The sequence below is a fragment of the Empidonax traillii genome, unplaced genomic scaffold (assembly GCF_003031625.1).
Source record: "Empidonax traillii isolate 1590-97213 ecotype Southwest subspecies unplaced genomic scaffold, ASM303162v1 scaffold975:size500420, whole genome shotgun sequence".
Lineage (NCBI taxonomy): Eukaryota > Metazoa > Chordata > Aves > Passeriformes > Tyrannidae > Empidonax > Empidonax traillii.
Genome location: NW_020956168.1, coordinates 278,098 through 304,983, shown reverse-complemented (window position 1 = coordinate 304,983; position 26,886 = coordinate 278,098). Strand labels below are relative to the sequence as shown.

Here is a 26,886-nt window from a genome sequence, read left to right as displayed (position 1 = left end):
GGAGGTGATCTGGAGGTGACCCATCCCCTCTGCTCAGCACCAGTCAGGACTAGGTCCAGTAAAAGACATAGACATACTGGAGAGAGCCCAGCAGAGGGCTGCCCATCCTGTGAGGTAGTGATCAAACCTTGGCAGGGGTCATTCAGAGGGGCAGGTTGTTCAGGAACCCCGCTGATCAGAGCCCCATGCAAGCTGCCCTGGGCTGTGTGACCCCACTGTCCCTGCCAGCCTCATCCTCTCCGTGCCCCCGGGGCACTGCGGCTGCTCTGGGAGCTCCCTGTGCTCAGCCACTAATGAGGGAGCCAAGCTGGTGCCAGGAGCAGCCCAAAGGCCCCCCGTGGCTCTGCTGCTGATGCTCACCTGCTCCCTCCCTCCCTCCCTGCCGGCCGGGTATCACTGGCTGCCCCTGCTGCCGCGCATCTGCTCCCGCCGGCTCCCCGCTGTCCCCAGCCTGGGACTGGCAGCTCATTAGTTCAGGGGAGCTGCAGCTGGGCTGACAAAAGGATTTTCCCAGGGCCTGGGGGGCCCCTGGTTTAGGCAAGCTGTCAGCCCCGACCACCCCGGTGCTCCTAAACTGCGGTGACGCGGCAGCCTCATCAGCCTCGTGCTCCTCTCCCTCCCCGGGGAAGGGTCTGGGCGTTTTGATGAGCTGAGAGCAGCCCCTTCATCTCGCACATGAGGCTCCTGAGCAAGTCCTGGAGCAGGGAGTGCCCCTGGGAACCCCAGCTCTGGTGCCCTGGGGTGGTGTGTGTGTGTGTGTGTGTTGTCCAGGCAGGGCAGCCCTGCACTGAAAACCACGCTGCCAGAGCAGGCAGGCCTGGCCTGGCCTGGCTGTCAGCAGCCTCCCTGCCCATTAGCCAGGGGGTGGTTGCATTTCCCTGCTCCGATTTCTCGCTGCTTGGCCAGCGAGTGCGGGATGGCTCCCCGGGGAAGGCTGTGTCCTGCACATCCTGTCCTCTCCCAGCTCAGCTGCGGTGGCCTGAGGTGGCTGGAAACCCTCTCCATCCCCTGCTGGGAGTTCTGGGGGAGAAGGGGGGCTGGGAGCATCCTGCAGCAGATATCCGTCTCTTCCTGGCCTTCCAACAGCTCTCATCTCCCCGGGGTTGGTTTTCATCCCGGTTAAAATCAGCCAGTTTGCAGCCAAGGCAGGTGAGTGCAGGGCAGGGTCAGACACAACTCCTGGAGTCTCTGCCCATCAGGACCCTGAGCATCCCACAGCACAGCCCTCCTGGGAGCAAACACCCACGAGTTTGCTGGTGGTGTTGATCCTCCAGCTCTGACCCTTAGTGGGGAGTGATGGAGACACACACACACACAAGAAAACCCTTCCCAAGAAAAAGGCATCTTTTGCTAAAGGAGACTTTAATCTGCTCAGTATCTAGTCCATAGTGCAAAGAGTTAAACTTAAGGCAAAGCTTTCTCTTTATAAACAGCAGACAAACAGGCCCTAAAACAACAAGCATGACTGCTACAACAACAACAAAAAAAAAAGGTTTGAGGGAACAAACTGCATTTTTGGGAAGGTGTCCTTCTCTCCCCTCCCCCCTGTAACTCATGTAGGAAATATTGCACCCAACGACCCACGAGCTGGTCCTGACCAAAAGCTGCTGCCTGTGGCCAGCACAGCCACACTCCCACTCCTGGGGGACTCCAGGGGCACATCCAGGGAAGGGTGCAGCTCCCTGTGTCCTCTGGGACAAAGCCAGACCCCAGGGAGCACAGCCTGGGGGGTCACACTCGCTGCTTTGGTGAGAGCTTGGCTACTCCACTGCAAGTGCTGGTGGCTGGAGAGAGCAAACATTACCAAGGGAGGTGTGTGGGAGGCACAGGGACAAGAGGCTGAGTAACAGGGAGCTTTGCATCTCTTTGAAGTGGAGTGGAAGCAGCTGACAGCCCCAGGGCCAGGGAGTCCCTCCAGCTCCCAGAAAATGTGAGGGAAAAACAGCTCTGGCAGTGCCTTCCAGAGCAAAGCCACTCCACAAGATAGTACCTTGCCACAGCTCAGTTTTACAGCACAGAGGCATCTCCCAGCACTCCAGGCCTCTCTGCTGCCTCTGTTTTGGCTTAAATTGCTCATCAAGCAGGGAAATGGAGAAGGAAAAGCATGCCAACTGCCCTCAGGCTCCTGGCTTGCAGTCCAGCAGGCAGCTCTCTCCAGCCAGGCTGCAGCCAAAGTTGGCTGTGGCGTGTGGCTGACCTCAGGCAAGCAGCTGGGAAAGGGAAAGCTTTTCAGTGCAAAAGGCCCCCTGGCAGCCCAGCAGTTTCTTGGAATGGTGCTGGTTGCCCAGGCTGGGATGAACCACCTCAGGCCTCCCCAGCCAGGAGCAGATGCTCTCGTTGGACTTCAGTGGACACTTTAAAACCAGCTATGTTTGTGACAGACGGTAAGACAGAACAACAGAACAACCCTGCCCTAATCCAAGATATCCGTGGTCCTGGTGCTGCTCCGTGCACACAACTGCAGATCCCAGCAGATGTGCCTGGAGCTGGAATGTCTGTGAGCTCCCAGGAGCTTTGGGGTGCTCCCCCTCTCCTCCTTCTAACCAGCCCAGCCCCTAGGAAGGTGAGAGCAAGCTCTGATGTGAACCTGCCTGTCCCAGGGTGCTCTGAGCCTGAAAATATCTATTATCTGGAGAGGGTTCTCCAGCCTTGGCTCAGAGCTGGGCTGCTGCTGCTGCCAGGGCTGGAAGCAGTGGCTGGCTGGCCACCCCTCAGGTTCCCTAAGCAGAAAGAGTAACGCCCTCCAGCCAAATCCCTTTGCAGGAAAACCTGACGTGTGCTTGCTAGTCTTGCATAGGTGATGCGTGGAAGCAGCAGCAACACTGAGCTCTGCAGGGCTCCACGCTGTCCTGGCAAGGGATATCCTTCAGAAACCAAAGCCACTGGGTGGCTGGGATGCTGAAAACTGTTCTCCAGCTGGGAGCCAGGCTCAGCTCTCTGGGAGCAGAGTCAAAAAAACTTGAGTGTGCTCCTTCCTCTCCCAGGGAACTCCCCCACTTCCATGGTGGGAGGAGAAAACAGAGGCCTGAACGCAGCCAGCCAGGTAGTTTTCTAGTGAGACCTCGGGAAAACTCTTCCCTTGCCTCGCACCAGCCCCTGTGATTCCTGGGAGGGCAGAGCCTTTAACTTTTCCATCAGCTTTGGCTACGAGGGACCAGAGCATGGCTCTGCTTTGGATCTCAGGCTGCTGCGGGCTCGAGGCAAACAACAGGCCTTGAAAAACAGCAAAAGTCGTCAACAACAACAAAAAAAAACAACCCCAGGTAACTCTCTTCCAGCCCCCTGCAGAGATCAGTGTTGTGCTTGCTAGCAAGAGCTACAACCTAGGTACGTAGCAAACGTGACCAGCACACGACCCCAACAGTGCTCTGCCCTTCCAGCACCATCCTCAAGTTTCTTTGGAAGCTGCTCGGGGCAGCCCTGGGAAGGAAGTGCAGGCAGGGGGGGTGCCTTTGACCTGCTCCTGGGAGAACAACCCAAGCCCCTCCTGTGCCGTGGGGCTCACAGGTACACGTTGAGGGTCTGCAGGATCATCTGGCGGCACAGCGGGCAGTTGCGCTGGTAGATGGCCTGCTGCAGGAGCACCTCCGTGCACTCTTGGCACAGGCACAGGTGCCTGCAGGGCAGCAGCAGCACCGTCTTGGTTTGGTCTTGGCAGATGACGCACTTCTTGCGCTCCTCCTGCTCCTTCAGCAGCACCCAGGGGTCGTTGTCCGGCGCTCCCTCGGCGTTCCCGGCCGTCGCGTTCAGCTGCTGCTTCCTCGGAGCCTTCCCCCAGGACGGGCCTGGCTCCTGCCTGGCTGCCTGGGGATGCTGTGCCGCCGCAGCACGGCTCAGGGCAGGGCGTGGCAGTGGCATCTGTCCTGCCTCCAGCTGCTCCTCATCCTCGTCCAGCAGCCTGCCCACGGCCACCCTGCCATGGGCCGTCCCAGCGCGATTCCCGGGGCGCGGCTGTGCCACCTGCTCCTCGTCCAGCAGCTGGCCCAGCGCCCTGGCCACCGCCACAGCCCCTCGCTGGTCGCTGCCCCGGTTGGTCCCTCTGCCTCCCCGGCTCCAGTTGGTCACCTGCAGGCTCCAGTCCGTGAGCTGCAGCACCCAGTGGGCCAGCCTGCGCCAGGGCTGGGAGGTCATGGCCATGCCCACGCTTAGGATGGCCACCTGGTAGAGCCGCCACGCGTCCCTCTTCAGGCGCTGGAAAGCGGGCAGGGCGTGGAAGTACCCCTGGATGTACCCCAGGAAGTGTCCCGCCAGCGTCCACGGCAGCCCGGGGTTGAGGAGGAAGGTGCCCACGGCCACGATGAGGAGGAGCAGCCCCAGCCCGTAGACGTTGACGAAGAAGACGCTGACGAAGATCTGGGCGCTGGTGCAGAGCAGCTCGAGGGCCAGTTGGCAGGGCGACCAGAGCAGGATGGACACGGCGATGGCCCCGCTGGACACGTGGGCCAGGAGGGCGGCCAGCAGCTCGGACAGCCGGAGCGCCGGCACCGCCAGCGAGTCCCAGAGCGCGGCCAGCAGCGTGAGCAGGTTCTGCGCGCCCAGCAGGCACACGTTGACCAGGCTGTTGGCCAGGTACACCAGCAGGCTGCCCGCGATGGCCAGCGCCTCGCACGCCTGCCGGCCCAGCGCCTGCCCGCAGCCCAGCGCCGCGCCCAGCCCCCGCTGCGCCAGCTCCCGGCCCCGCAGCGCCGCCTGCGCCGCCAGCCGCGCCAGCGCCCGCAGCCCCTCCAGCCCCCCGCAGCACCCCCGCGCCAGCGCCAGCACCGCCGCGTCCCAGCACGCCAGCGCGCCGCCCGCCGCCGCCGCGGGCAGGCCGCAGGCGGCCGACAGCAGCCACAGCAGCGCCGACACCAGCGAGGACACGAGGAAGAAGTTGAGGTCGAGCACCAGCAGCAGCAGGTCGAGCGCCAGGCGCAGCGCGCGGAGCAGCGCGAACAGCGCGTCCATGGCCGGTATGTCCAAACCCCTCACACCCCACAGCGGGGCCCGCCCGGCGCCGCTTCAGCCGCCGCCGCCGCCACCCTCCGCCATGGGCGCCGCCATCTTGGCGCGCCGTTCCGTGCAGCGCCGGGCCAATGGCAGGGGAGGGGCCCGCCCTCACGGCGAGCTCATTGGGCGGTTCGGAGGACGCGGCCACGCCCACTGCGGCTCATTTAAAGGGCCAGCGCCTGCGCTGTCGGGGAGCGCTGCGCGCCCGCGGAACTTTAAAAACTTGAAATTAAGTATTTTTTATATTACATTACCATTCAAAAATCACTTTACAATATAAAAATTACATTGCATTACATTTAGAATATATATATAATTTTAAAACCACAAAGTATTTTTAATATTAAATTATTTCATAAGTGTTGTATTGCATTATATTTAGAGTATATATAATTTTTAAAAACATGAAATTAAGTATTTGACATATTATATTACAATGTGAAAGTTGCATTGCAATATAAAAATTACATTACAGTCCAAAAATTCTATTATATGACATTATATTTATATAATATATATACCTTTTAAAGCCTGAAATGAAGTATTTTTATATTACAATATAAAAATAATATTATATGACATCATATCTACAATATATATAATTTTTACCCCTTTAATTTTTTCATATTACAATATGAAAATTATATATTATATTACATATTGTGTATACTATATAGTATATAAATACAATATATAATATTATATTTAAAATATAGTCTTGTATTATATTTCTGATATGAATTATATTACCTAATGTTAATAGCTTTATTTTACTCGGAGAGTTTTATATTATAACAATACATATTATTAATATTATAATATTTCAGTAATTCCCGGACCCTGCGTGGATCTGCCTGAGCACTGTGGGAGGAGGAGCAGGGCCAACCTTCCTCCAGAGCGGGTTGCCCGGAGCTCTGGCCAGCCTGGCCTTGGCTTGGGGCAGCTCAGAGCTGTTCTCCCGCTGTTTCCTGCAGGACATCATGGAATAAAGCCCGGCCGTGACCCAGCCCAAGGTTCCAGCCCTGGAGCAGGTCCGGCCCTCCCCGCGGGCTCCCGGCCAGGCCGTGGGGCTGCCGAGGTGCCCCAGGGGATGGGCCAGCCCTGCCACGCTGCCGGTGATGACAAGCTCAGGAAAACCCAGCCCTGGAGCCCGTGGCTTTTTAAGGAATGGCAGAGCGAGCGCGGCGGATGATGAGCCACACCTGCCCCGGCGAGGCAGCGGCAGGGCTGGGGACAATTCCTGCAGCTCCCCCCCTCCGTGTTACCCCCCCGAACACCCCGAGCCGGGGCAGGAGCCGGGGCAGGGGGCACATCCTGACCCCGGCTGCGTGCGCTGATGCTGCGCGGTGCCACCCGTGTCCGCCTGTCCCTGCCCGGGCTCTGTCCTGCTGTCCCTCTGTCCCCTCCCTGCCCTCCCGGCGCTGGCCGTGGCTCCGGGTCCCTGCATCCCCACGTGACGGACCGGGATGCTTTCGGCATTTATGGAGATGTTTGCGTTTCTCATCGCCTCACCCAGCGGGAGAAGGGCAAAGGGAGCCGAGCCGAGGGCTGGGCGTGCTCCGCTCCTTCCCCGCCTCCCCCTCCATCCCCCGGCCGTGCCCGGGGTACCCCGGTGGGCTCCTGCTGCAGGGGCTGCACCGGTCACACAGCCCTGGCTTCGTGCAGGGGCTTCTCCATCACTGCTCCGGGGGATGGAGGGGAGCTGTGCCTGCTTCCCATCGCGGTAGGATCGCCCAGTCCTGCTGGAGAGGGGCCCAGGGCTCAGGCCAGGAGGGGGCTCAGGATGGAACAGCGATTTGGTTGGAGCAGAGGAGAGCGAGGCTCTGGGTGCAGGGATGGAAAGCCCTTCCCGGGTTTCTGCGGGGGGACAAGGGTCCCTGCCCTGGTGCTATCTTGAGGCAGGAAGGGAGTTTCTGGAGTGTGGGTCCTGCTGGCACCACTCCAGCACTCCCAGCATTCCCACAGCTGGCACCATCCCCAGGGTGCCCTCCCCTGTGGACCCCCGGCCCTGTGGCAGCCCTGGCACAAATCCTGGGCACTGCCAGCAGCCCTACCTTGGGTGCCCTCCAGGCAGCCCTGCCCAGGGCTGGGCAGGTCCCTGGGCACTGGGGCGGGCGCCGCAGCCCCGAGCTCGCGGCCCAGGCTGGAACAATGGCTCATTTCGGTGCATCCGCTCCGGAAAATCCCCCGTCCCCACTCGGGCTCGGCTCCAGGATGATGTGGTTTGCTCTTCCTCTGCCCTTCCCTTAGCCTTGGAGGTGCAGGGGATGGTATCCCCCAAGGCACGTATCCCTGCTGGCAGGGAATCTGCTCCGAGCCTGCTGGAGCCAGGCTGCAGGAAGGACTGGGAGCAGCAGGGAGCCCATCCCGGTGTCCCCAGCAGCCAAAGGCACCTTCCCTGCCTTTGCTCACCCTGCAGACCTGTGGAAGAGCTGGAGCACGAGGGCTGGCCACCGTGTTTCTGGAGGGCTGGATGTCCCCCCACGGTGGGAGCCGGGATCTCTCTCTCCTCCTGGAGCCTGGCCAGACAGCCCTGGGAAAAGCAAGTCCTCTTCCCTGGGAAAATCCTGCGAGGAGAAATTCCTGCTTGGCCAGGCCAGCCCCACAGTTCCCCTGGGCCCTGGTGCTCCAGCGTGTCCCCAGTGCTGTGGGGCCAGCGGTGTGGGGAGGTGGGATGGGGACTGTGCCCTGCTCACTGCCCTGGCAGCCCTGTCTGCCTTTGCCTTTACTCCCCTTTCCATGGGGAGCCTTCCCAAAGCCTCCAAAGGGATCCCCTGCAAGAGGGGCTCCCCCAGAGCTGGGGCTGGCCTAAAGCTGCCCATCTGGGGCTAATCTGTGATTAGGCTTTCTCACAGTTGATCCTAGTGAACCGTCCCGGGGGAACCCCAAGCCCTGCAGGCAAAGCAGGCGGGAAGACATCCCTGCCTGGAGCCCACAGGGAGCCCACGCCAGGGTTTCCACATGGGGGTTTGGGGCAGCTGCCCCTCCCAGGGAGGTGTCCCAGGGCTGGAGCCCACGGCCAGGCACAGGATCTGCCCCTTTGTGTGGGCGAGTGCCCGGCCCCGGCCCGTGTAACACTGGGACAATGGGGCCTTTTTCCGGCCGGTGCTGGGGGGAGATGGACTTGGAAACGCTCCGGAGGAAAAGGCTACTTTATACGTAACCATCCCCAGGCTCTGGCTTCTCACTCAGCCCCCACCTAGTCCCAAAGCCTGCCCCTCGTGCCAGGGCAGCAGTGCAGCAGGGCTGGGAGGGGAGCCTCGAGCACGTCCGTGCCCAGCCCGGCTGAAAGAGTGTGAGCGAGGGCTCACAGCCTGTCCCAGGGCAGCACCTGCTCGGGGACGTGGGGCTCCTGTACCCCCAAGATGTCGAGTGACAGGCTGGCCAGAGGGCTCCCTCTCCCTGTGCCTGGGCTGTCAGCTGGCTGAGGTTCTCCCAGGAGCTCCCGCTGCCCCAGCTGTCCTTGTCCATCCACCCCACACACAGCCAGGGTCGTGCCCAGGGTGTGAGGGGAGGACTGCACGGCCTGGAGATGGCTGACCCTTGCCAGCTTGGCTCCTTTTTGGGGCTTTGCCACCGCTCTGCACCCCCTGACCCCCCCGGCCATCACCGTGCAGCTGCTCCAGGAGATCGCGCTCGTCCGGCCCAGAAATCCAGATGTCACCTTCCTCCCCCCTCCTGCTCCCTTCCTTCCTCCACCCTCCCGGCTCCTCCTGGCAGCTCCCGCTCCCGGCCCCTCCTGAACAAAGGCCCTGTAGCCATGGTTAATAATCCCCACAGAAAGGCCCTGCAGAAGAGGAGAGGAAGGAGAGGGGAGACACAAAGGAGCCGCTGGCAGCCCAGTCGAGGAAAGGGGTTGGAAGGAGGCATTTTCCTGAGCTGAACAACAGGGGTGTCGAGGAGGGCTTTCAAAGGTGAACAGAGGTGGGGTGGAGGTGCCCCGAGATGCCCTTGTGGCGTGTGGGATACCCCATTCCTCGTTGTCTTCCAATCAGGGAACGAGCACTAGAGGTTGGGCATCCCAGGCAGGTTCCTGTACTTACCCCAGAGCCCTCGAGCACCCCAAAAGGCAGCACCAGAGCCTGGCAGGAAGGTGCCCGAGGGCAGTGACCCTCAGCACTGCCGTGGCCCGGCGGCAGGGAAGCAGCCAGGGCAGTGTAGGAAAGCGCAGTGCTGGCCCACGGCCTGTCCCTTCCCCAGGGAGCGGGGCCCCTCTCGGCCCTGCCGGTGTTGTGTGAAGAGGTGCAGGCCTGGGCGGATGCAGCCGAGGCTTCCGCCCTGCACGGCTGCCCCGCATCCCCCCTGGAAGCACACGGGGAGCTGGGACAGCCAGCGGTCCATCAGCAGCACCACCAGCGCTGGCTGCAGGGAGCTGGCACAGAGCACCCCAGGCACCCCACAGAGCCCTCCTGGAGCCCCCCGAGCTGCTCTGGGCCCCACGGGCTCGGCCGGGGACTGCAGGGGTTGGGGAAGGCACAGGGCCCCCTGTCCCCACCTGGGACACGTGTCAGGACATGCACAGTGAGAGCACAGCCCAGCTCCCTCTGGCAGCATCCCTCGGTCCCATATCAACAGGGATCTCTCTGGAAAGGTGGAAGGGGCTGGGGTGCAGCCTGTGCTCTGTGCCTGGCTCTGTGCCCCTCTCTGGCTGTGGAGAGCCAGGCCCAGCGGGAACCGGGGGGGGGGTGGTAAATGTAATTACTCACTTCCAGATCATTCCTGCAACCTGTGATGCTCGGATAACGCCGGGGAATGAGCCCTGCCCTGGGCACGGTCCTGTGCATCCCAGGTTTCCAGCAGCTGTGCCAGGGACTGGCAAAGCCCCGCCGCTGCCAGGGGCATAGCTGCCTGCCCAGGCACAGCCTCACCTGAGAGGTGGCAGGAGGGATGGAGGAGGAGAGTGCACCAACATTCCCTCCACTGCCAGAGAGGGAGAGCTGTGAGATCTGCTCTGTGCCTCAGGTGGGTCCAGACCTGTGCTCCCTGACCTTCCCACCCTGGCTGTGTGCTTGGGGGCCGTGACAGGGGAGCCTAATCCATGTTTGTGTGCGTGGCTGTGAATGGGTGCCAAAGCCAAATCCATTAAGCAAGCAAATAAACAAGAGGGCGTGAGATCAGGCAGCAGGGAGGGAAGATGAAGGTGGCCAGCCCCGAGCCCACTGGGTGCCACACACAGCGCAACGGGGCGATTTCATGCCATCTGTTCCTGCCTTGCTTTCAAACCCTTCCCGTCTTCCCCAGAGCCATTAGTTTGTTAGGGGGGAAAAAAAAAACCCAGTTTTTTTTCAAAGTTTAAAAGACTGAAGCCCAACCAACTGGAGGCACAGCCAGGCAGTGGGAGCAGGAGGCTGTTTGAGGGTGGCACGTTCCCCACCGCAGTGGCTGGCCAGCCTGTTTTCTCCAAGGGAGGGGCATTGCCCTTTCCAACTGCTGGGAATTTTCCTGCAGAGGTTTTCTTAGCAACATTCCGCTTTATTTTTAACACGGAATAAAAGTTAGCCCCGGAACAAAATGCACCCGGCAGTGTGGCATCTCGGTCCTCCCGCTTGTTTGTTTGACTCGGTGGGTGCTTTCCAAGCAGCCCTTGGGCCCCCTTCCCTCACAGGGTGGCACTTGTGGGGCTTAAATCGGAGAGCAGCTCCTGAGCATCCTGTGGGTGACAGCTCAGCTCCCTTGCACTTGTTCCTCCCGGCGGAGGGAGGAGGCCTCCCCTCTCCAGCGGCAGCACGAGGGCTCGGAGCCTTATCGCTGCCCAGCATTGCCATTTTAAGCAACTAATCCTGTGGGGAAAAAATTTAATCATTTCCGATGAATCATCAAGTCTTTGGCTCTCTGTTGAAGAAGGGGGGGGGGGTGTTGGTCGGGCCTGAAGAGGAGGAGGAGGAGGAGGTGGAGGAGGAGGAGGAGGAGGAGGAGGGCATGGGAAGGGGCGCTGCATGGCACCAGTAGGGGAGCAGGGCTAGGTCTGGGGGCCAGCACAGGGGGCTGGAGGTTTGAGAGGTGCTCGGGGATTCCCAGGAGGAATCCTGTGCCTCAGGGGAACCTGCAGCCCAGCCCTTGGGTGGCTCAGCAGGGTCAGAGATAGGCAGCCTGTGCTGGCCGGGCCTTGGAGCACAGATCATGCTGCAGGGGAAGCAAGCAGAAGAGAGCAAAGGGTATGCAAAGGTTTAGAGCCCCCAGGGCTGAGAGTGGGAGAAAAGCTCGGGACAGCCCTGAGCCTGTCCCCAGGTAGGGTGATTCTGAATCAGTGAGATTTGGGAGTCCTGTGAATGGGCAGTGAGGACGGTAAACAGAAGGGCTTCCAAGGGGAAGAAAACCCCAGTGCTTTGTCCTCCAACACAGCTCCTCTGGCTCTGACTGCCCCGGGGGAAACTGAGGCACAGAGCCGGGCTGTGACAGGGCAGGGGACACTGGCCTGCGTGGTTTGATTGTGGGCAACTTGCAGCACCTGAGGGGGTTGGCTGTGCTCCTCCTCGGGCTGCCGGAGGGGCCGGACTGCGTTGGGCTGGGCGATTACCCCTGGATAATGGGAGCCTTGTGCAGCCCGGCGAGCCCCCCCGCCCCAGGGCCAGCCGTGCTGCCCCGGCCCCGTCGGAGAGCAGCGTCTGCACAGCCGCCCCATTCAGCAGCAGCTGTGCGGGGGCTCGGCCGCGCCTCGCTGTGCCCTGGGGCCCTGCCTCGGGGACAGGATGGGGCTCTCTGTGGGGCTGGGGGCGCCGCTCTGGGGTACCAACCCCGCAGACCTCGGTGACCTGCCTAGGACACGACCCTGCTGCTCCCCGCGGACCCCGCTGTCACCAGGTGCCTCCTCAGAGCCCAGACAATGACAAAGAGTGGTTTCCCCCCGCCCCACCACCCGTTTTTTGTGTGTTTGCTCTGCGGGTTCAAAGGTGACCCAGCAGCTGCGGCTGGGCTTTAGGGCTGATTGTGGGGCTGAGCGGGGGCAGCAGGTCACTCCTGATGGTCACCGCTGGCACCTGCACACCGCACTCTTGGGGACTGAGTCCCTGTCGCCGGCATTCCCCAAACCCCAGGGAAAACAGCCCGATCCCACACTTTGCGAGCGATTCCACCTCCAGCGCCCGGCTGTCTGCCTCGCTCAGCCCGTGCACGCCCGGGCAGGCAGGAGCTGGCAGGAGCTGCCGAGCCCCTCCGGCACCGCTGGGAACGCCTGGAAAACGAGGGGCTGTGCTGGGGTTGGGAGTTTGGGGTCGCCGGAGGGGGAGGACCCCCGAGCCGAGCGCTTCCCGCTGCTGTGCGGGGATGGTCACGGCGCTGCGGGGATGGGATGGGCGCGGCGGCGCCCGGCCGGCTGCCGCTGGGGGGTGATAAGCGGCCGCGGGCGGTAGGCAGGCACCGCGCCTTCCTCCCTCCTCCTCCTCCTCCTCCTCCTCCGCCTGACGTCAGCCCCGCGGGCCCCGCTTCAGTCGCGGGCGGCCGGCGGTGGTGGCGGGCATGGCTGGGGGGCGGCGGGCGGCGGGGCTCGCCCTGGGCTGGGGCTGCTGCCTCCTGCTCTGCTGCGGTGAGTTGGCTGCGGGCCGGGCCAGGCGGTGCGGGGCGGTGCGGGGCGCGCACCTGCGGGAGCGCTCCGGGGCGCTGCGGAGGGCGCGGCGCGGGGGGATGCCCTTCGTCCCCCTCCGGGACACACCGCGGGGTGCGGCGGGGAGTGCGGGGCTCTGCTCGCCGTTGCGGGGGGCAGCCGGCGGCGGTTCTCCCGCCGGGGCCAAGCCCGAGGAGCCCCGGAGCGCTGCGCCCCTCGGGCGGTGCCTGGCGCGGCGCCGGGAATGCTCGGATCGCGGGGCCGGGGCAGAGCCCAGGTGGGATCCACGCGTGTCCCCGCCCGCACGGCCCCGCAATCCTCGGCAGGGTGGGGCAGAGTGCCCCGTCCCGCTCTGGGGGCCCCTCTGCACCCCCCTCCGAGGTTGAGGGGTGCCCCACGTGCGTTCAGCGAGCTGGTTGTTATTGGGAGGCATCCACCCCTTTCCTTCTAAGGAGTTTTCCCCTGGGCGCTGTGTTTCTCTTGGCTTTTTTCAGCGCTTTCTTTTTTTATCCACTTTCCAGTCCATTTTCACCCTCGGGGGGTGGCTGCGTTTCCTGCCCTGCCCCTCTCCCCGCATCCCTCCCTCCCTCCCCTCGCCGGGGGCCCGGGAGCGGTCCCGGTGCGCTGGCTGCTCCCTCGCCCCGCCGTGCTGCGGAGGTGGTCCCGCCGCTGGGAACCTGCCCGGGCCGAGGTGTTGAAGCCAAAGTCAGGCTCAGAGTCTAAAGCAGGCTGTTCCCACCCCCGGCCCGTGCCGGGATCCCCTTCCCATAGCACATGTGCCGAGCCAGGAGTCTCTCAATGGTTGGCGGCGTCGGTGTGTTTGGAAGCCCAGCCACGTGAAAAGGCTTGATGCTTCCCAGAAGCTCGAGGGGCCATAGCCAAGACATTCCCAGACCAGCCAGTGCTGCTGGAGCGGGGGGCTGAGCCCACCCTGGGGCTGCCAGAGCCACCCCAGCCTCTTCTGCACCGCGATCCGGCTGTTAGAGGGGACTCTGGGTGTTGTCACCGAGCTGTGGGGTGGGGTTGATAGTTTGGCCTCTCCTGGTGCACATGACGGGGTCCTGACGGAGTGATGGGGTTGTTTGGGGGTGCAAGGTGCTGGTCCCTGCGGCAGCAGAGCCCTGGCTCCATCCCTGGCACAGCGAGCCGGGGCCGGGCTGGGGCGGAGGCTGTTGGGTGCTGTTGGGCGCTGCTGGTGCTGCTCCTTGAGGGGCCGGGGCTCTGCACCCTGTTCTTTCTCTCCATGAAGAAAACGAGGTGCGGGCGATGCTGTTCTTTGTGAGCTGGGGCATCCCGCCTCAGAGATCTGTGCAGAGGGAGCAGCTTTCCCGGGGAACAGGAGGGTAGCATGTGTGCCTGTGGCCGGGAGCAGGCGGGATCTGGCCGCAGCTGGTTTCCCTGAGACGGGGGAACACAAACCCACGGAAACCTCAGGCATCCCACGTGCGGCTCCAGACACCCTGCCGTGCCCCTCCTCTCGCTCCGGGCCGGGGGGCTCAGCGCCGGGGGCTCTGTGCCGTCTCCCCGCACACCTCGGCTCTGCAGGAGGCTGGCGAGGGACTCGTGCTGCTCCCCACCCCCTTTCCCGGGCTCTAAAAGCAGATCTTTGTTCTTGTGGAGCTCTGGCTGCCGGCCGGCTGTCGGCCAGCCAGATGGAAAGGCACGGGGGCTCTCCTTCCTTCCCTGCTCGCTGGCTGCAGACGTCCTCCCTCTCCAGAGCTCCGGGTCTCCCGCTGGAGCTGTGCCAGGCGCTCGCTCGGGGTGGACGGACGGAGCTCAGCTCTGCAGCTGGGGCTGCTCGGGGGTCTCCAGGTCCCCCCACCAGACCCGGTGTCTGCAGCTGTGCTGGGCACAAGGGAGGATGGCCAAGCCTCCAGGGCCTGTTGTGCCAGGGGGCCTGTGCCCAGCGCCTCTCTGGCTTGCCCACGCAAATAGCAAAAAGGTCTTGGAGCTGCAGAAGGAAGCCTTGTGTCCCCAGGGTCGGGAGGGGGGACCTTGTGTCCCCCCAACTGGCTGCTGGATGCTCCTTCCAGCTCGTCCCAGGGGAGATGGGGAGCAGCGAGCCCTTGTTCCGGGCAGGGTGGGGGCTGCAGCGACCGTGTCAGGCTCCTCAAGGGCAGTGTGGATGGTTGGGAGCGATGTGTGCCTCATGCCAGCCCCAGATGCCAGCCATTCTCCAGCTCTGAGCTCATGGTTTCGGTTGCTTTGCTGCCTGGTTGAGGGCCCTCATGCCGAGCGGGTCAGGGGGAGGGCCAGCAGCTCTCCCCTTCCCAGGGGCTGGCTCTGCCCCGGGTCAGACAGAGAGGCAAAGTCTGGCCTGGCTGCCTGCGGCTCAGAGGAGGGTGCAGGGTGGCAGCAGGGCCACACCCCAGCCCCAGGCTTGCCCAATTCCTGCCCAGTTCTGCAGGTGCCTGCATGGACCAGGCAGCCAAGTCGTGGCTGCACAGGGTGGGCAGGTGCCTGTGGTTCAAAGTTATCTTTTTCTATGTACACTGGGTCCAATTTCCTGTCCCTGGTGCACTCTTATCTCTGGGCATCACCTGCTATTTTTCTAGCACTTTCTTTGCTGTGCCGTGCTTTGCTCGTCCCTCTTCGCTTAGTGCCAGCTGTGCCCACCGATAGGATGGGCACGGGCCAAAACCTGTCTGATGGGCTGGTCCTGCTAGCCCGAGGCCTTTGCTGTGGCAGAAGGGGCTCCTGGCTGTGTTTTGGCACTGTGCCACCACGTACCCGATCCGAACAAAGAGCAGTTTGTGGACACGGGCGCTGCCCTTTGAAGTTGCCTGGGTGGCTGTTACCGAGCCGCCCTATCACAGGAGGTGTTGACACAGCTGCTTCCTCCAAGCCTCTTGTCCCCAGCTCCCATACCTGGGCTGGCTCTGTTGCTGGGGGACCTTCTGCAGGGCCCTGTGCCAGCCCAGGGCGTGCAGACCCCCCTTGCTTTGTCACCTGTGGGGTTGGTGGCAGCGACTCTCCCAGCCTTGTGTCGATGCTGCCCTTGCCTCGGCTGTGCCCGACTGGGGCTGAGCTGCTCCCAATCCCTTGGGAAGCTGCTCCGTTCCCTGTCCCGGATCAATAGCCATTACCTTGCCTATCCGTCCTGGAGCGTGGCCAGGAGCTCCATTACTGCTGCTGGCGGCTGGGCTGGGAGGGAAGGTGGGTGCAGGGATGGGCCAGCCCTGCTTGCCAGGGTGTGGGTCTCCCACCCGTGCTATGGGTGGGCAGAGCTGTGTCTGCTGCATGGGCAGAGAGGGGCTTGCCTTGGCAATGCTGCAGGGCTGGGTGCTCCAACCACTGGGTTCTGGATTCCTGCTGTGGAGGGACCTGGCAGTGCCACGGCCGTGGTGTTCCGGGACATCCTCCAAGGATGGACCCTTGCAGGGGGAAAGGGAGCAGCAGGGAGCCACAGCTGGCTGGGACGCCCCTCCTGAGCTGCTGCCCTGTGTGCCCATCCTGCTGTGGAGGAACACAGCGCCTCATTCATGCCCCAGCTCCCGGGACTGCTGTGAGGGGCTTGGTACCTGAGCCCACGGGCGCTCTGTGGATGCTGAAGGCAGCGTGCCTGGCACTCCTGCGGGGCTGGGTAATGGGTGGGGGCACATCTGATTAGATCATTAGATTCTATGATTGAGCCTAATAGAGCTTTTAAGTTTATAGAGCTGGGGCTGCTGTGGTGATGTGCTGATGGCTCCAGCTCTGGCAGTGATCTGCCCAGGGCTCATTTCGCTTCTTGGGAGGGATATTTTCTGCTGAAAGATCCCCAGTCTGGGGCACACTGGCACAGGACGGGGCTCTGCCCCACACCCTTTGGGGGATAGAGATGGGGACAGGCACAAGGGCTTCCCGCCCCTAGCAGCAGGTTCTGTCCCACAGCTGCAGCCAGCAAGCTGGAGGTCTCCACACCAGCTGTGGTTGAAGTGGAGGTCGGGGGCACGGCCAGGATCGAGTGCAACTTCTACATCCCTGGGAATGGTTCCTACACCTACATCAACTGGTTCTACGTGAGTGCTGGCCTGGCAGAGGAGAGCTGGGCGGTGGGCTGGGGGCACAGCCAGCCCAGGGTGTTCCCCCGGGCTCCCCAGCCCAGCCTCGGCCCCTGGCCTTGCAGGTGGACCGCACCAACAGCCCGGTGAGGCTGTGCCACGTCACGGACACCGGGGTCCTGAAGGACGACACGGCCTACAAGGAGAGGCTGTCGGTGGGGGAGGACAAGGCCCTGTCCATCAGCAAGGTGACAATGCAGGATGCCAGGACCTTCGTGTGCCAGGTCGGAGCGGGGAGCTCCAGCGTGGGCGAGAACCGCACCGAGCTCCACGTCTACAGTGAGTGACGGGGCAGGAGGGCGGCACGGCTGCTCTGCAGGGTCAGAGGGGATCCCATCCCATTCCATCCCATCCTATCCCATCCCTCCTAACACCTGTGGGGTGGCTTCTCTTTCCAGAGGTCCCCGAGACCCCTGAGATTGAGCCCAACCCGGCAGGCATCTCTGTGCAGGACAGTGACAACCCACAGGTGAGGAGCGGCCCCACACAGGGCAGGGGGAGGCTCCCCGCTCCCCTCTCCCCTATTTCCCCTGGGAACCCCCCAGAGCTCAAGGCCGTCTGTGCCCCCACAGATCGCCAGGTGTGAGAGCAAGAACAGCTTCCCCCCCCCCAACATCACGTGGCACAAGAACGGGGAGCAGCTGCAGCTGCAGGACAACCGTGAGTGGGGCGGGGATGGGGAACGGCCGTGGGAGAGGGGCCGGGGTGCTGGTGCTGCCCAGGGCCTCGCCAGCTGGGGGCTGGCAGCCCAGAGGAGGGGCTGGCCCCTGTTTGACGTGGGCTGGGGACAGCGCCTGTGCCCCCCGTGTCCCCTGCAGAGGTGAAGTACACGCGGACCCGCGAGTCCAGCGGGCTGTACACCGTGACCAGCACCCTGTTCGCCCCCGTCACCCGCGAGGACCGCGACTCCCGCTACCACTGCACCGTGCACTACTGGCTGAGGGGGCAGAGGCATGCCCTGGAGTCCCAGAAGGTCCAGATCACCGTCTTCTGTGAGTGGGGGGCCAGGGGGGCGGTGCTGCTACCTGGTCAGCGGGGTTTGGCACTGACCCTGCCCCTTCCCTCCCCCCAAGACCCCGCCGAGCACCTGACCCTGCAGGTCGTGCCGTCCTCGGCGCTGGTGAAGGAAGGGGACAACGTGAAGCTGGTCTGTGAGTCTGATGGGAACCCACCTCCTGTCTTCACCTTCTTCAAGAAAGAGGTGAGGCCAGAGCGGGGACCTGGGCACCTCTGCCTCGGCAAACACCTTGTGTCCTGGTTGCTCCTTGTGGGAGCAACCTGAGGGCTGGGATGCAGTGGCTGTGGAGGGTGATGAGGGCTCTGCTTTCTCCCCACTGCCTGCAGCTGGATGACTGGCAGGACCTGTCATGGTTGACAGAGCCCAACAGCGGGGTCCTGACCCTGCATGGCGTGAACAAGAGCAGCAGCGGCGTCTACAAATGCCACAGCCTGGACCTGGATGACATGACAGAGCTAGAGAAGATTGTGGAGCTTGTTGTGAACTGTAAGACAGCGGGGTGGGACCCTGTGGACCCCGAGGTGGGTGCCTCGTGCCTCCTGCTCACCCTGCCCTGCTCACTGTCCCTCTCCTAGACATCGAAGGGGTCCGTGTGAAGATGGAACCGTCCTCCTCCCTTCGAGAAGGGGACAATGTGACCCTGAGCTGCAATGCCCACAGCCCCGTGGCCCTGAACTACCAGTGGATTGACAAGAAGGTGAGCAGGGTTCTGTCGTGCTCAGGCTCAGCCTGGGATTTGCAGCAATTTGAGTCAGGAGCTTGCTGCAGGATCAGGAGCTTGCTGCATCTCTCCTGAGAGGCCAAGGGAGGGATTTCCACTTCCATGGACCTGCACTGTCCCTCTCTACCTCACTGCCTCCTGGCCAGCACTGCAGGGAGGTCCTGTGCTTGCAGGCTGAGCGTGGCAGGAGGGCCTGAGCCCCTGTGTGAGCTGAGCACAGAAGTGCCTGGGGCTGATGGCTGGGGGTCTCCCTTCCCAACAGGGCAAGACGGTGGCAGAAGGGAACCAGCTCACCCTGAAAAACCTCACCTTCGAGACCTCCAACAACTTCAGCTGCAAGGTGGTGGCCCCAAGCGTGCCGGGGCTGGAGCAGAGCAAGCAGGTGTCCGTGGCTGTTCAGGGTAAGAGCTGGGGTGGGGGTGCTGCCTAAAATCAGAAATAATTCTCTGGACAGTTTTGAGCGTAGAAAGGTGGAAAACAGCTCTTTATTTGTGGCAAGACTTTGGTGCACAAAATGTACTGCACAACCTGACAGCAAAGGCCTTTACAACTTCTATAACACCACTGAATTATAACATTTGGACGTTACCTCATTGGTTGCACCCAACCCCAAAACTGCCTGTGCCATCATCCCACCCTCACCACCACGCCTCCTGAATTGGAGTCGGTGGTCACAAAACAACCACCCCTTCATCCCTGTCCTCCTCCTCCTCGTCATCTCTGTCCTCCTTGGAACAGCTTCAAGGCTTCTTCAAGTTTTGACTTGGTTGTATCAAGTGGAGTGACCCTGCTCTGCCTTACTCTGAGGACATTTTCTAAAGATAAGATGTTTTTCACCCTGCAGAAATCTTTGCCTGTCGGAATCCTCGCCCAGAGACGTTGAGCAGCATTTTAGGAGTGTAATACAACTGTGGGCTAAAAGTGCTATGCCAGAAGAGCTGTGCTACAGTTCTACATAATATACAGAGTTCAGGGCATCAGGTGCAGGTGTAGGCTGATGGAAGGGCCCTCTGTTCTCCCAGGCAAGCCGCGGATCGTGGCCCTCAGCAGCTCCCCGCTGTACGTGCGGCAGGACGAGGTGGTGAACCTGACCTGCAAGGCCATCGCCTTCCCCCGGCCCTCCGTCCGCTGGAGCGTCAACGGCACGGTGAGAGCTGGGGAACTGGGGCCAGAAAACTCCCCAACGCTCAGCCTGCGAGGCAAAACTCCTGTTGTTGTTACGGCATCGAGTGCACAAGAATCGGGTTTCTTCCCAAGCATGCACGCAGAGTTCCCAAAGCCCCTTGATTTTATTTACTCACCTGATTAATAATTCAAAGCATTACCTCATTCTGTCACACTCACCTCCAAAACCATCCCTCCTTTACTACCACGCCTCCCGAATTCGAGTCAGAGGTCCCAAAGACCCCTTATCTCCGTCTCCCTCGTCTTGTTCCGTGGTGTTTGGCACAGCATCACGCCTCCTGGAATGGTTTCAAGGCTCCTGAATAGCTTTGCCTGGTTGTATCAGGTGTCATGTTCTCTGTTGTGCCTCTTTCTCCACCTTGCTGAAATCTCTTTGTCCGCTGGAATTCTCGAAAGGAATGTTAAACAGCGTTTTTAGAAACCTTGTGCAAAGTTGCTTAGCAAGATGAAGGCGCTGATGAGCCGTGCTAAAACCTGATATAACACAGATTTTGAGGCATCAGGTCCCTGTGAGGGGCTCAGGTGCTGAACCCTGCCCTGCCTCCCCTGCCCAGGCTCACGAGTACGTCGACAACCAGCACATCACCAGCAACCTGACGGTGCGTGTGAGCCACGACCTGCTGACGACCGGGGCCATGTGCCACGTCTCCAACGACCTGGGGGACAGCAAGAAGCACATCCAGCTGCTGGGTGAGTGCCTGGCACTGCTCTGTGCCCCGGGAACCCCCCAGCTGTGCCAGTGCCCCTCACACGGGCACTGGCGGGGCTGAGCTCGCTCTTTCTCTCCCTTCCTGCTCTTCCAGTGGAGTCTGTCAGGAAAGGTCAGTCTGCTGATGGTGTCTATCAGCTCAGGCTCTGGCAGGAGTCACGTTATGTTGCCTGGGGAGGGAGCTTGGCTGCTGGCTCTGGGCTGCATCTCTCGCTGCTCCTCTCCCTGCCGAGCAGGGAGGGAAGCAGGGACGGTTCCCAGCGGTGGCAGAGCTGCCCGCTTGCCCTCACCCACCTCACCCTGCTGGGCAAGGCAGCAAAGGGATGGCCCTGGTGCCTTGCAGAAATCCCTGCTACCCACCCTCCTGTGGCACATGGGGCGTGGCATCCCAGGGCAGATTGTGTTTCTGCCCTGGGATCTGCATCCTGCAGGGAGCTGGGGAAGCGCTGGGAACGGGGGGAGGGATCCTCTCCTTGCCCACAGAGAGAGCGCTACAGTGGGGCAGGCGTTGATTCCTCCCTCCCCTCTCGTGTTCAGATCAAAAGACGACAGCAGAGAGCCAGGGGGTGATCATCGTGGCCATCATCGTGGCCATCCTGGTGGTGGCCGTGCTGGGCGCCGTCATCTACTTCCTGCACAAGAAAGGCAAGATCCCGTGTGGCCGCGCTGGGAAGCAGGACATGTAAGCGCTGCCACCCGCCCCCCCTGGGGAGCCCACGGGGCCAGGGCTGCTTCCTGCCATCGCTCATTGTGCTTCCCATCCCACTGCACCAGCTGCTCCCTGCACAGTGAGGGGGGAACAGCCTTGGGGGGGGGGGGGCGGTCAGGGCATCGCACCGGGGGCTTGGCAGCTTCTCCAGCTTCCCACAGGGCACTGCTCGCCCCGTCCGTGCAGGGAGGCCGTGAGAGGACAGCAGAGTGGTAGAGCAGCCGAGGGTCCCCTCCCCGGGGAGGGGCTGGGCGGCCAAATCCTCCTGAGAGCCGGAGCTTCTCTCGCCCCGGCCCCGCTCCGGAGCGTCCCCCGAGACGGAGCCCCAGGACTTGGCCCTCTTTGGTACCCCCAAACCATGTCTCAAAAACTGTCACCTCCCTCCCCTAGCACAAGGCCAGAGGCACGTAAAGACAAGATTGTAGTTGAAGTTAAGTCAGATAAACTTCCCGAAGAGGCGGGGCTCCTGCAGGGCGCCAACGGCCAGAAGAGACCCGCTGCTGACCAGGTAGGACCGGGCATCGGGCACTGCCCTCTTCCCAGGGCCAGGGCTGCTCCCGGGGCTGGGAGCAGGGATGAGGGTGATCCAGGTAATGCTTTGCTCCCCTCCCAGCACTGCCCACCCTGCATGGGCCTCTATCATCCATCACCAGCGCTCCGAGGGGCCGTGGGAAGGGAGGGGAGGGGAGAAAAGAGGGATCTCAGCCCCAGGGATGCGTGGGCAGCTCTGCTGTGTGCCAGCCCCTGGCACCTCCTGGGAGCACGCTGCTCTGCTTGGCTCTGCCTCCTTCCAGGCTCTCCAGGGGGCCTTTGGGAGTAGGAACTACACAAAACCTCTCTGGCCAGGAGTCAGGGCAGAGGCTGCGGGAGTGGGTCCCGCTCAGCACCCCTGAGATGAATCCCTGGGCCCACGGGCTTTCCTGTCACCTGGGGTGGATTGAGCAGCGGTTCCCAGTGCCAGTGCTGGGCCAGCCGTGCTGTGGAGCCACAGGATGCATCACCTGAGCCCACTTAGACTTGGGCCAAGAGTTTATCCCGGGTTGTGCCTGCACAGCTCGTCCCTCCCCTGACCGTGGGGAGGGTGCTCGGCCACGCTGGGGTGGCCCAGGCTGGCAGTTGTCCCCCCCGTCGCTTTGGGTGTGTCACTAACACATTTACAGCAGAGGATCTGAGCTCGTGTCCATCCCTAACTGCTTGTTTTTTCCCCCCCCCACCCTTCTTTTGTCGGTCTGAAGAGCGAGAAATACATCGATCTGAGGAACTAGAGAGGACACCTACCAAGTGCTTTCTCCCTTCAAAACCTTTCCTGCTCTTGGATTGCCTTCTCCCACCCCTGCTCCAACACCTGGGGGGGCACTGCCAGAGACCCCTGGTGTGTCACAGCGCTGAGCCCAGCGTGCAGGGGACACCTCCCTGCCCTGCCCCTCCGTTACCTCAGCCGTGGGCTTGCAGGTGTTGCCTTAGCAAAGCTGGACTCGCTTTTACTACTCCAGAGAAGCCACAGCAATATTAGGAAGAAATATCTCGTTAAGCTACTTGGTGGAAGGATTTGAGGCTTTTTTTTTTTTTTTTTTCTCTCCCCCCATCCCCAGGTAATCTGTTCTGTACATGTGTGTGTGGGGAAGGGTTTGACGCGTGGGGTTGTTGGGTGTTTTTTTTATTTTTTAATTTCTCACCCCGACCTCGCTCAGAGAGGCTGTTGAGATGGGATTTTTGGGACGTGCCAGGCACCTCAGCTGTGGTGGCGAGCAGGTTAGAGGAGGAGCAGCGGGCATGGGGGTGGGTTAGGGCGGCGTCTGGGGGGAGGTTTTCGTGCTTTGCTTTGCCTTTGAGCTGTTCTTGTCTCGGTTAAGCCCGGGTGGTGCCGTGCAGGGAGGGAGCTCCTTGACAGGAGGAGAGGAGCTGGCACAGCTTGGGTGGGGTGCCCATCTATCTCCAGGCACGTGCCAGACCCAGCTTTGTCTGGTTTGAATTGGGTTTTTTTTAGGGGGGCCTGCACAGCAATGGCAGAGCCCCCCTCAAATTTCCAGCTAGCACTAGACCAGGGCCAGTCAGTGACGTCTCAGGGTTTTTATTTTTCTTGCCAGCCCCGGGTAAAATTGGTTTCTTGCTGCGCTTTGGTGGCACCTCTGGCCCCGCAGTCAGGCTGCTGGGGAGGGGACAGGGGCGAGAACGTGCCTTTAGCTCGTGCCACGGGCTGTGCCAGCCTTCCACCCGCAGCTGTGGCTCTCTCTGCTGCCCTTCAGTGCCTGTTCCCAGAGCTCTGGTGCCCACCAGCCTTGGCCCCTGCGTGCCAGGAGCACCGTCCCTGTGCCACCGCCCCGCCAGCTCCACGTGGTGTCCCAGCAAAAGCTTTGGTTTATATATATATATATTTTTGTTGGACTCGTGTGTACATTTTCCAGAAGTTTTGTCTGATACTTGCAAGGGTTTTTTTTTTTGTTTGTTTGTTTTATTTTGATTTTTTGTTTTGGTTTTTTTTTATATATATATATATATATATATGTGAAAATAAAGTACAAATTCAAGGCTGAGTTCGGAGTTTGTTCCCCCCTGCCCCGGGGGTGGGAAGGGCAGAGGGGTCTCCCCCATCATTCCTCAGTCCCATCAGGGCTCTAACACAACATATTTATGCCCCTTTAGCTGCTGATAAATGTAATACACCAGTAACTATCAGCCCTAATAAATCTACTAATTATTATATTTATTATATATTATATATTATTATTATTATTATTATTATTATTATTATTATTATTATTATTATTATTATTATTATTATTATATAATCAGAGCTTTAGATGGCAATGTGTGATTATGCTGCAAGTGGTGGAAGGTACTAAAAGAGAATATTGTCAATAAAATTCAGCAGATCCCAATTGTAGAAACTATTGATAGATGATTTAATAGCTAATATAGATACTAATAGTTGTATTAATAGCTAATATAAATACTAATAACTGCTCACAGACAAATCAATAAGTAGAGTGACTTGTTCTGATAGAATTGATTTATTCTGATAGAATCAAGACATTAGATAATTGTAATAAATAGCCACCATAGGTACTAATAAATATTAATGCTTTTTCCCTTAAAGAATTTAATAGATACTGTTATTTGTATCTTAGCTACTTTAGTTCCCAGTGTCTTATTGATAATTTACCTTATTGAAAATATATCTTATTGATAATATATCTTATTGATAATATATTTTATATATAATATATAAAATATATAATATATATATTATATTTAATTGATAATTTTAAATTGATGGCAATAACTAGTATAAAGACTAAATACAAATTGGTATTTCATTTATTGGATGCTGACAGTAATAGCTTTTAATAGAGAATTTTAATGCTATTATATGATTATGAGACTCTTTCAATAGAACAACTTATAATACAGAATTTCGAGCTGCTAAGTGTACTAATAAGTTAGTTCTAATAATTCTAATAGATAATTGCATTAATAATTCCAAGTGGATTCTGTTACAGATTGTGCTAAACTATTATATTTCTACCTACATTAATTACTTAATGAAGAACAATATTATTAGACTCTGGCAGGTTATACAAGAAGAGATCTTAGTGTCAGCTGTTTTAAATACCAATAAATCTGCAAATACACTCTGACAGATAATTTTAGGGCCAGCCATTGCAAGTGATTATTAGAGAACTGTTAGGTTTTAATAGACACAATATTGGCTGAAATAGCTGTGGGTTATTCCTCAATAATTGCAGTATTAGAACTGAGCAAGTTCCATCAGACAATTGCATCTTCAGGCTCTGACAGACAACAAGAAGACCCAAATAAATAAATTCTGGTGCTGCAGCGGGGCCTGGTTCTGTCCCACAACGGCGACAAGGGCGTGCTAATAAAACTAAGAAACTAATATTGCTAATTAAATATTAATGAAAGCAGACCTTAGACCTTGGACTGCATTTCAGGGGGCTGACACTCCTTGACCCGTTGCACCCATGTGTCCCCTCTCATTCTGATATTAATTAACCCCTCTCTGAACCCCTGAGCCCAGAGTGGAGCTCTGGAACAACGACCAGGGACTGCAACGACATCAAGTGACCCCTCTGGGACCTCATTGGACCCCAAAATTCAATTTTCAGATTGAAATGACCTCAAGTAACACCACAATGACCTCATTTGACCCCAAAATTTGATTTTTAGACCCAAATGACCTCAAGTAACACCACAATGACCTCATTTGACCCCAAAATTCAATTTTTAGACCCAAATGACCTCGAGTAACACCACAATGACCTCATTTGACCCCAAAATTGAATTTTTAGACCCAAATGACCTCAAGTAACCCCAAAATGAACTCGTTGACCCCTGGCCCAATTATCAGAGACCCAAATGACCTCCAGTAACCCCTCTGTGAACTCATTTGACCCCAAAATTCAATTTTCAGACCCAAATGACCTCAAGTAACCCCAAAATGAACTCATTGACCCCTGGCCCAATTATGAAAGACCCAAATGACCTCAAGTAACCCCTCAGTGATCTCATTTGACCCCTTGGATCAGTTTTGGGGGAATAAAACCACCTCAGGTAACCCCCACGTGTAACCCAGTTCACTCGTTGGGTCCCACAGTGACATCTCTGAGGGCTTTGACCCTCCCCATGTCCTCACCCTCCTTGTGACTTGGTGGGGGGTTCCCCCTTCATCCCCTGTGTGTCCATCCCAAATTAGCTAAATTGTCTAATTAGATCCTTTTGGATCCATTATATACCCTTTGTATGTGACCCACCCATATATTGATATATATGAATATATAACAGTGTATGTTCAGTTCCTGTGTATATATATATTAATATATTCAATTATTAACTAAATCCTGATATTTATTATTAATGTAAAATATATCCTACATTAGGTTATATTATATATAACTCTACAAATGCTATGCAACGTTAAAAAAAAAAAAAAACAACCTGTTAATGCCCTTCTTGGTCCTGATGGATCATAGATTTTGTTCATTGATTCCCTTAGAATATGTTTTAGTAGGATGAAATTTGTGTAAATCTTTCCTCCCTCTGTTTGTCAGCATCCACTTGAATTTAACAGATAATTGTGGCAACTGTTATAAAATATTTAATATCTATATATATAAAAAAGAGTATCTACTTTATATATATAAGAGTATTTAATACCTATATATAAATATAGATATATATAGTATATATATTATATATACTATATTTAGTATATATATTATATATACTATATTATATGTTATATATATTATCTATATTTTATACTATATATTATATATAATATTATATATAGTATATATAGTATCAATTTTATATATCTATATATAAAAAGTATATATTTCATATCTATATATAGATATGAAATATTTATATATAAATAGAAAATATAAATAAATATCATATATAAAAATAAATTATATAAAAATATAAATTATATATTTTTATATATATTTATTTTATATATATATAGATATAAAATATAAAAGAGAACCAGGAGACTGAACATCTCAGGCTGGAGCAGGAGATTCTTCTTCCCAGGGCTCACAGAACCAACACAACACACACCATGTGCTACAACAAAGGAAATTTTATTTAAAAATAAAACTTTGTTTTGTTTTCTTTTTTTTTTTTTTTTTTTTTTACTGACACAGGTGAATGAAATCCCAAACAAAGAAGCTCTTAGTGGGCAGCATACAAGAATGGAAACAATTAATAAATAACATTAGTATAACCTCTAAACATTAACAATGCATCTGCAAACAAAATGAGGACTTTAAACCAAGTGAACCTTAAAGCTCAGCTACTCTCTGTAAGAATATTTACCTTCTGTTTTTCCTTATTCTTTACAGATCTGAAAGGATTAAATACTGCTATTATAATTTTATATTAATGACACTATTATACTTTTTATTTTTTTAAAATATTTCGTGAAAATCTCAACATTTTTTATTTTTTAT

At 57.7% G+C, this 26,886-nt stretch overlaps 2 protein-coding genes across 5 annotated transcripts; one reads left to right on the top strand and one right to left on the bottom strand.

The window, feature by feature from the left end:
• Positions 1–2,528: 2,528 nt before the first annotated feature.
• RNF26 (ring finger protein 26) lies at positions 2,529–4,944 on the bottom strand. The gene has a single exon (XM_027903524.1). It carries the CDS (start codon positions 4,942–4,944, stop codon positions 3,502–3,504), a length of 1,443 nt encoding a protein of 480 aa, XP_027759325.1. The 3' UTR covers positions 2,529–3,501.
• Positions 4,945–12,441: 7,497 nt separating this feature from the next.
• On the top strand, positions 12,442–22,540 carry MCAM (melanoma cell adhesion molecule). Of its 4 annotated transcripts, XM_027903519.1 has the most exons (16): positions 12,442–12,508; positions 16,400–16,527; positions 16,635–16,848; positions 16,968–17,038; positions 17,142–17,229; positions 17,388–17,561; positions 17,643–17,770; positions 17,914–18,073; positions 18,163–18,284; positions 18,571–18,709; positions 19,331–19,455; positions 20,048–20,183; positions 20,297–20,314; positions 20,740–20,884; positions 21,302–21,419; positions 22,147–22,540. In XM_027903519.1, the coding sequence occupies exons 1-16, from the start codon at positions 12,442–12,444 to the stop codon at positions 22,174–22,176; spliced, it is 1,863 nt and encodes a 620-aa protein (XP_027759320.1). In that variant the 3' UTR covers positions 22,177–22,540. The 4 variants fall into 4 exon arrangements, with proteins under 4 accessions (XP_027759320.1, XP_027759321.1, XP_027759322.1 ...); XM_027903520.1 differs by lacking the exon at positions 20,297–20,314; XM_027903521.1 differs by lacking the exon at positions 21,302–21,419.
• The last annotated feature ends 4,346 nt before the right edge of the window (positions 22,541–26,886 follow it).

Excerpts from the sequence above, each read along its gene's own strand:
- RNF26 (XM_027903524.1), bottom strand. The coding sequence starts at position 4,944 with ATGGACGCGCTGTTCGCGCTGCTCCGCGCGCTGCGCCTGGCGCTCGAC.
- MCAM (XM_027903519.1), top strand. The coding sequence starts at position 12,442 with ATGGCTGGGGGGCGGCGGGCGGCGGGGCTCGCCCTGGGCTGGGGCTGC. Across the intron at positions 17,771-17,913 it reads TCACCTTCTTCAAGAAAGAG|CTGGATGACTGGCAGGACCT; the intron begins GTGAGGCCAGAG and ends CACTGCCTGCAG. Across the intron at positions 18,710-19,330 it reads GGTGTCCGTGGCTGTTCAGG|GCAAGCCGCGGATCGTGGCC; the intron begins GTAAGAGCTGGG and ends CTGTTCTCCCAG.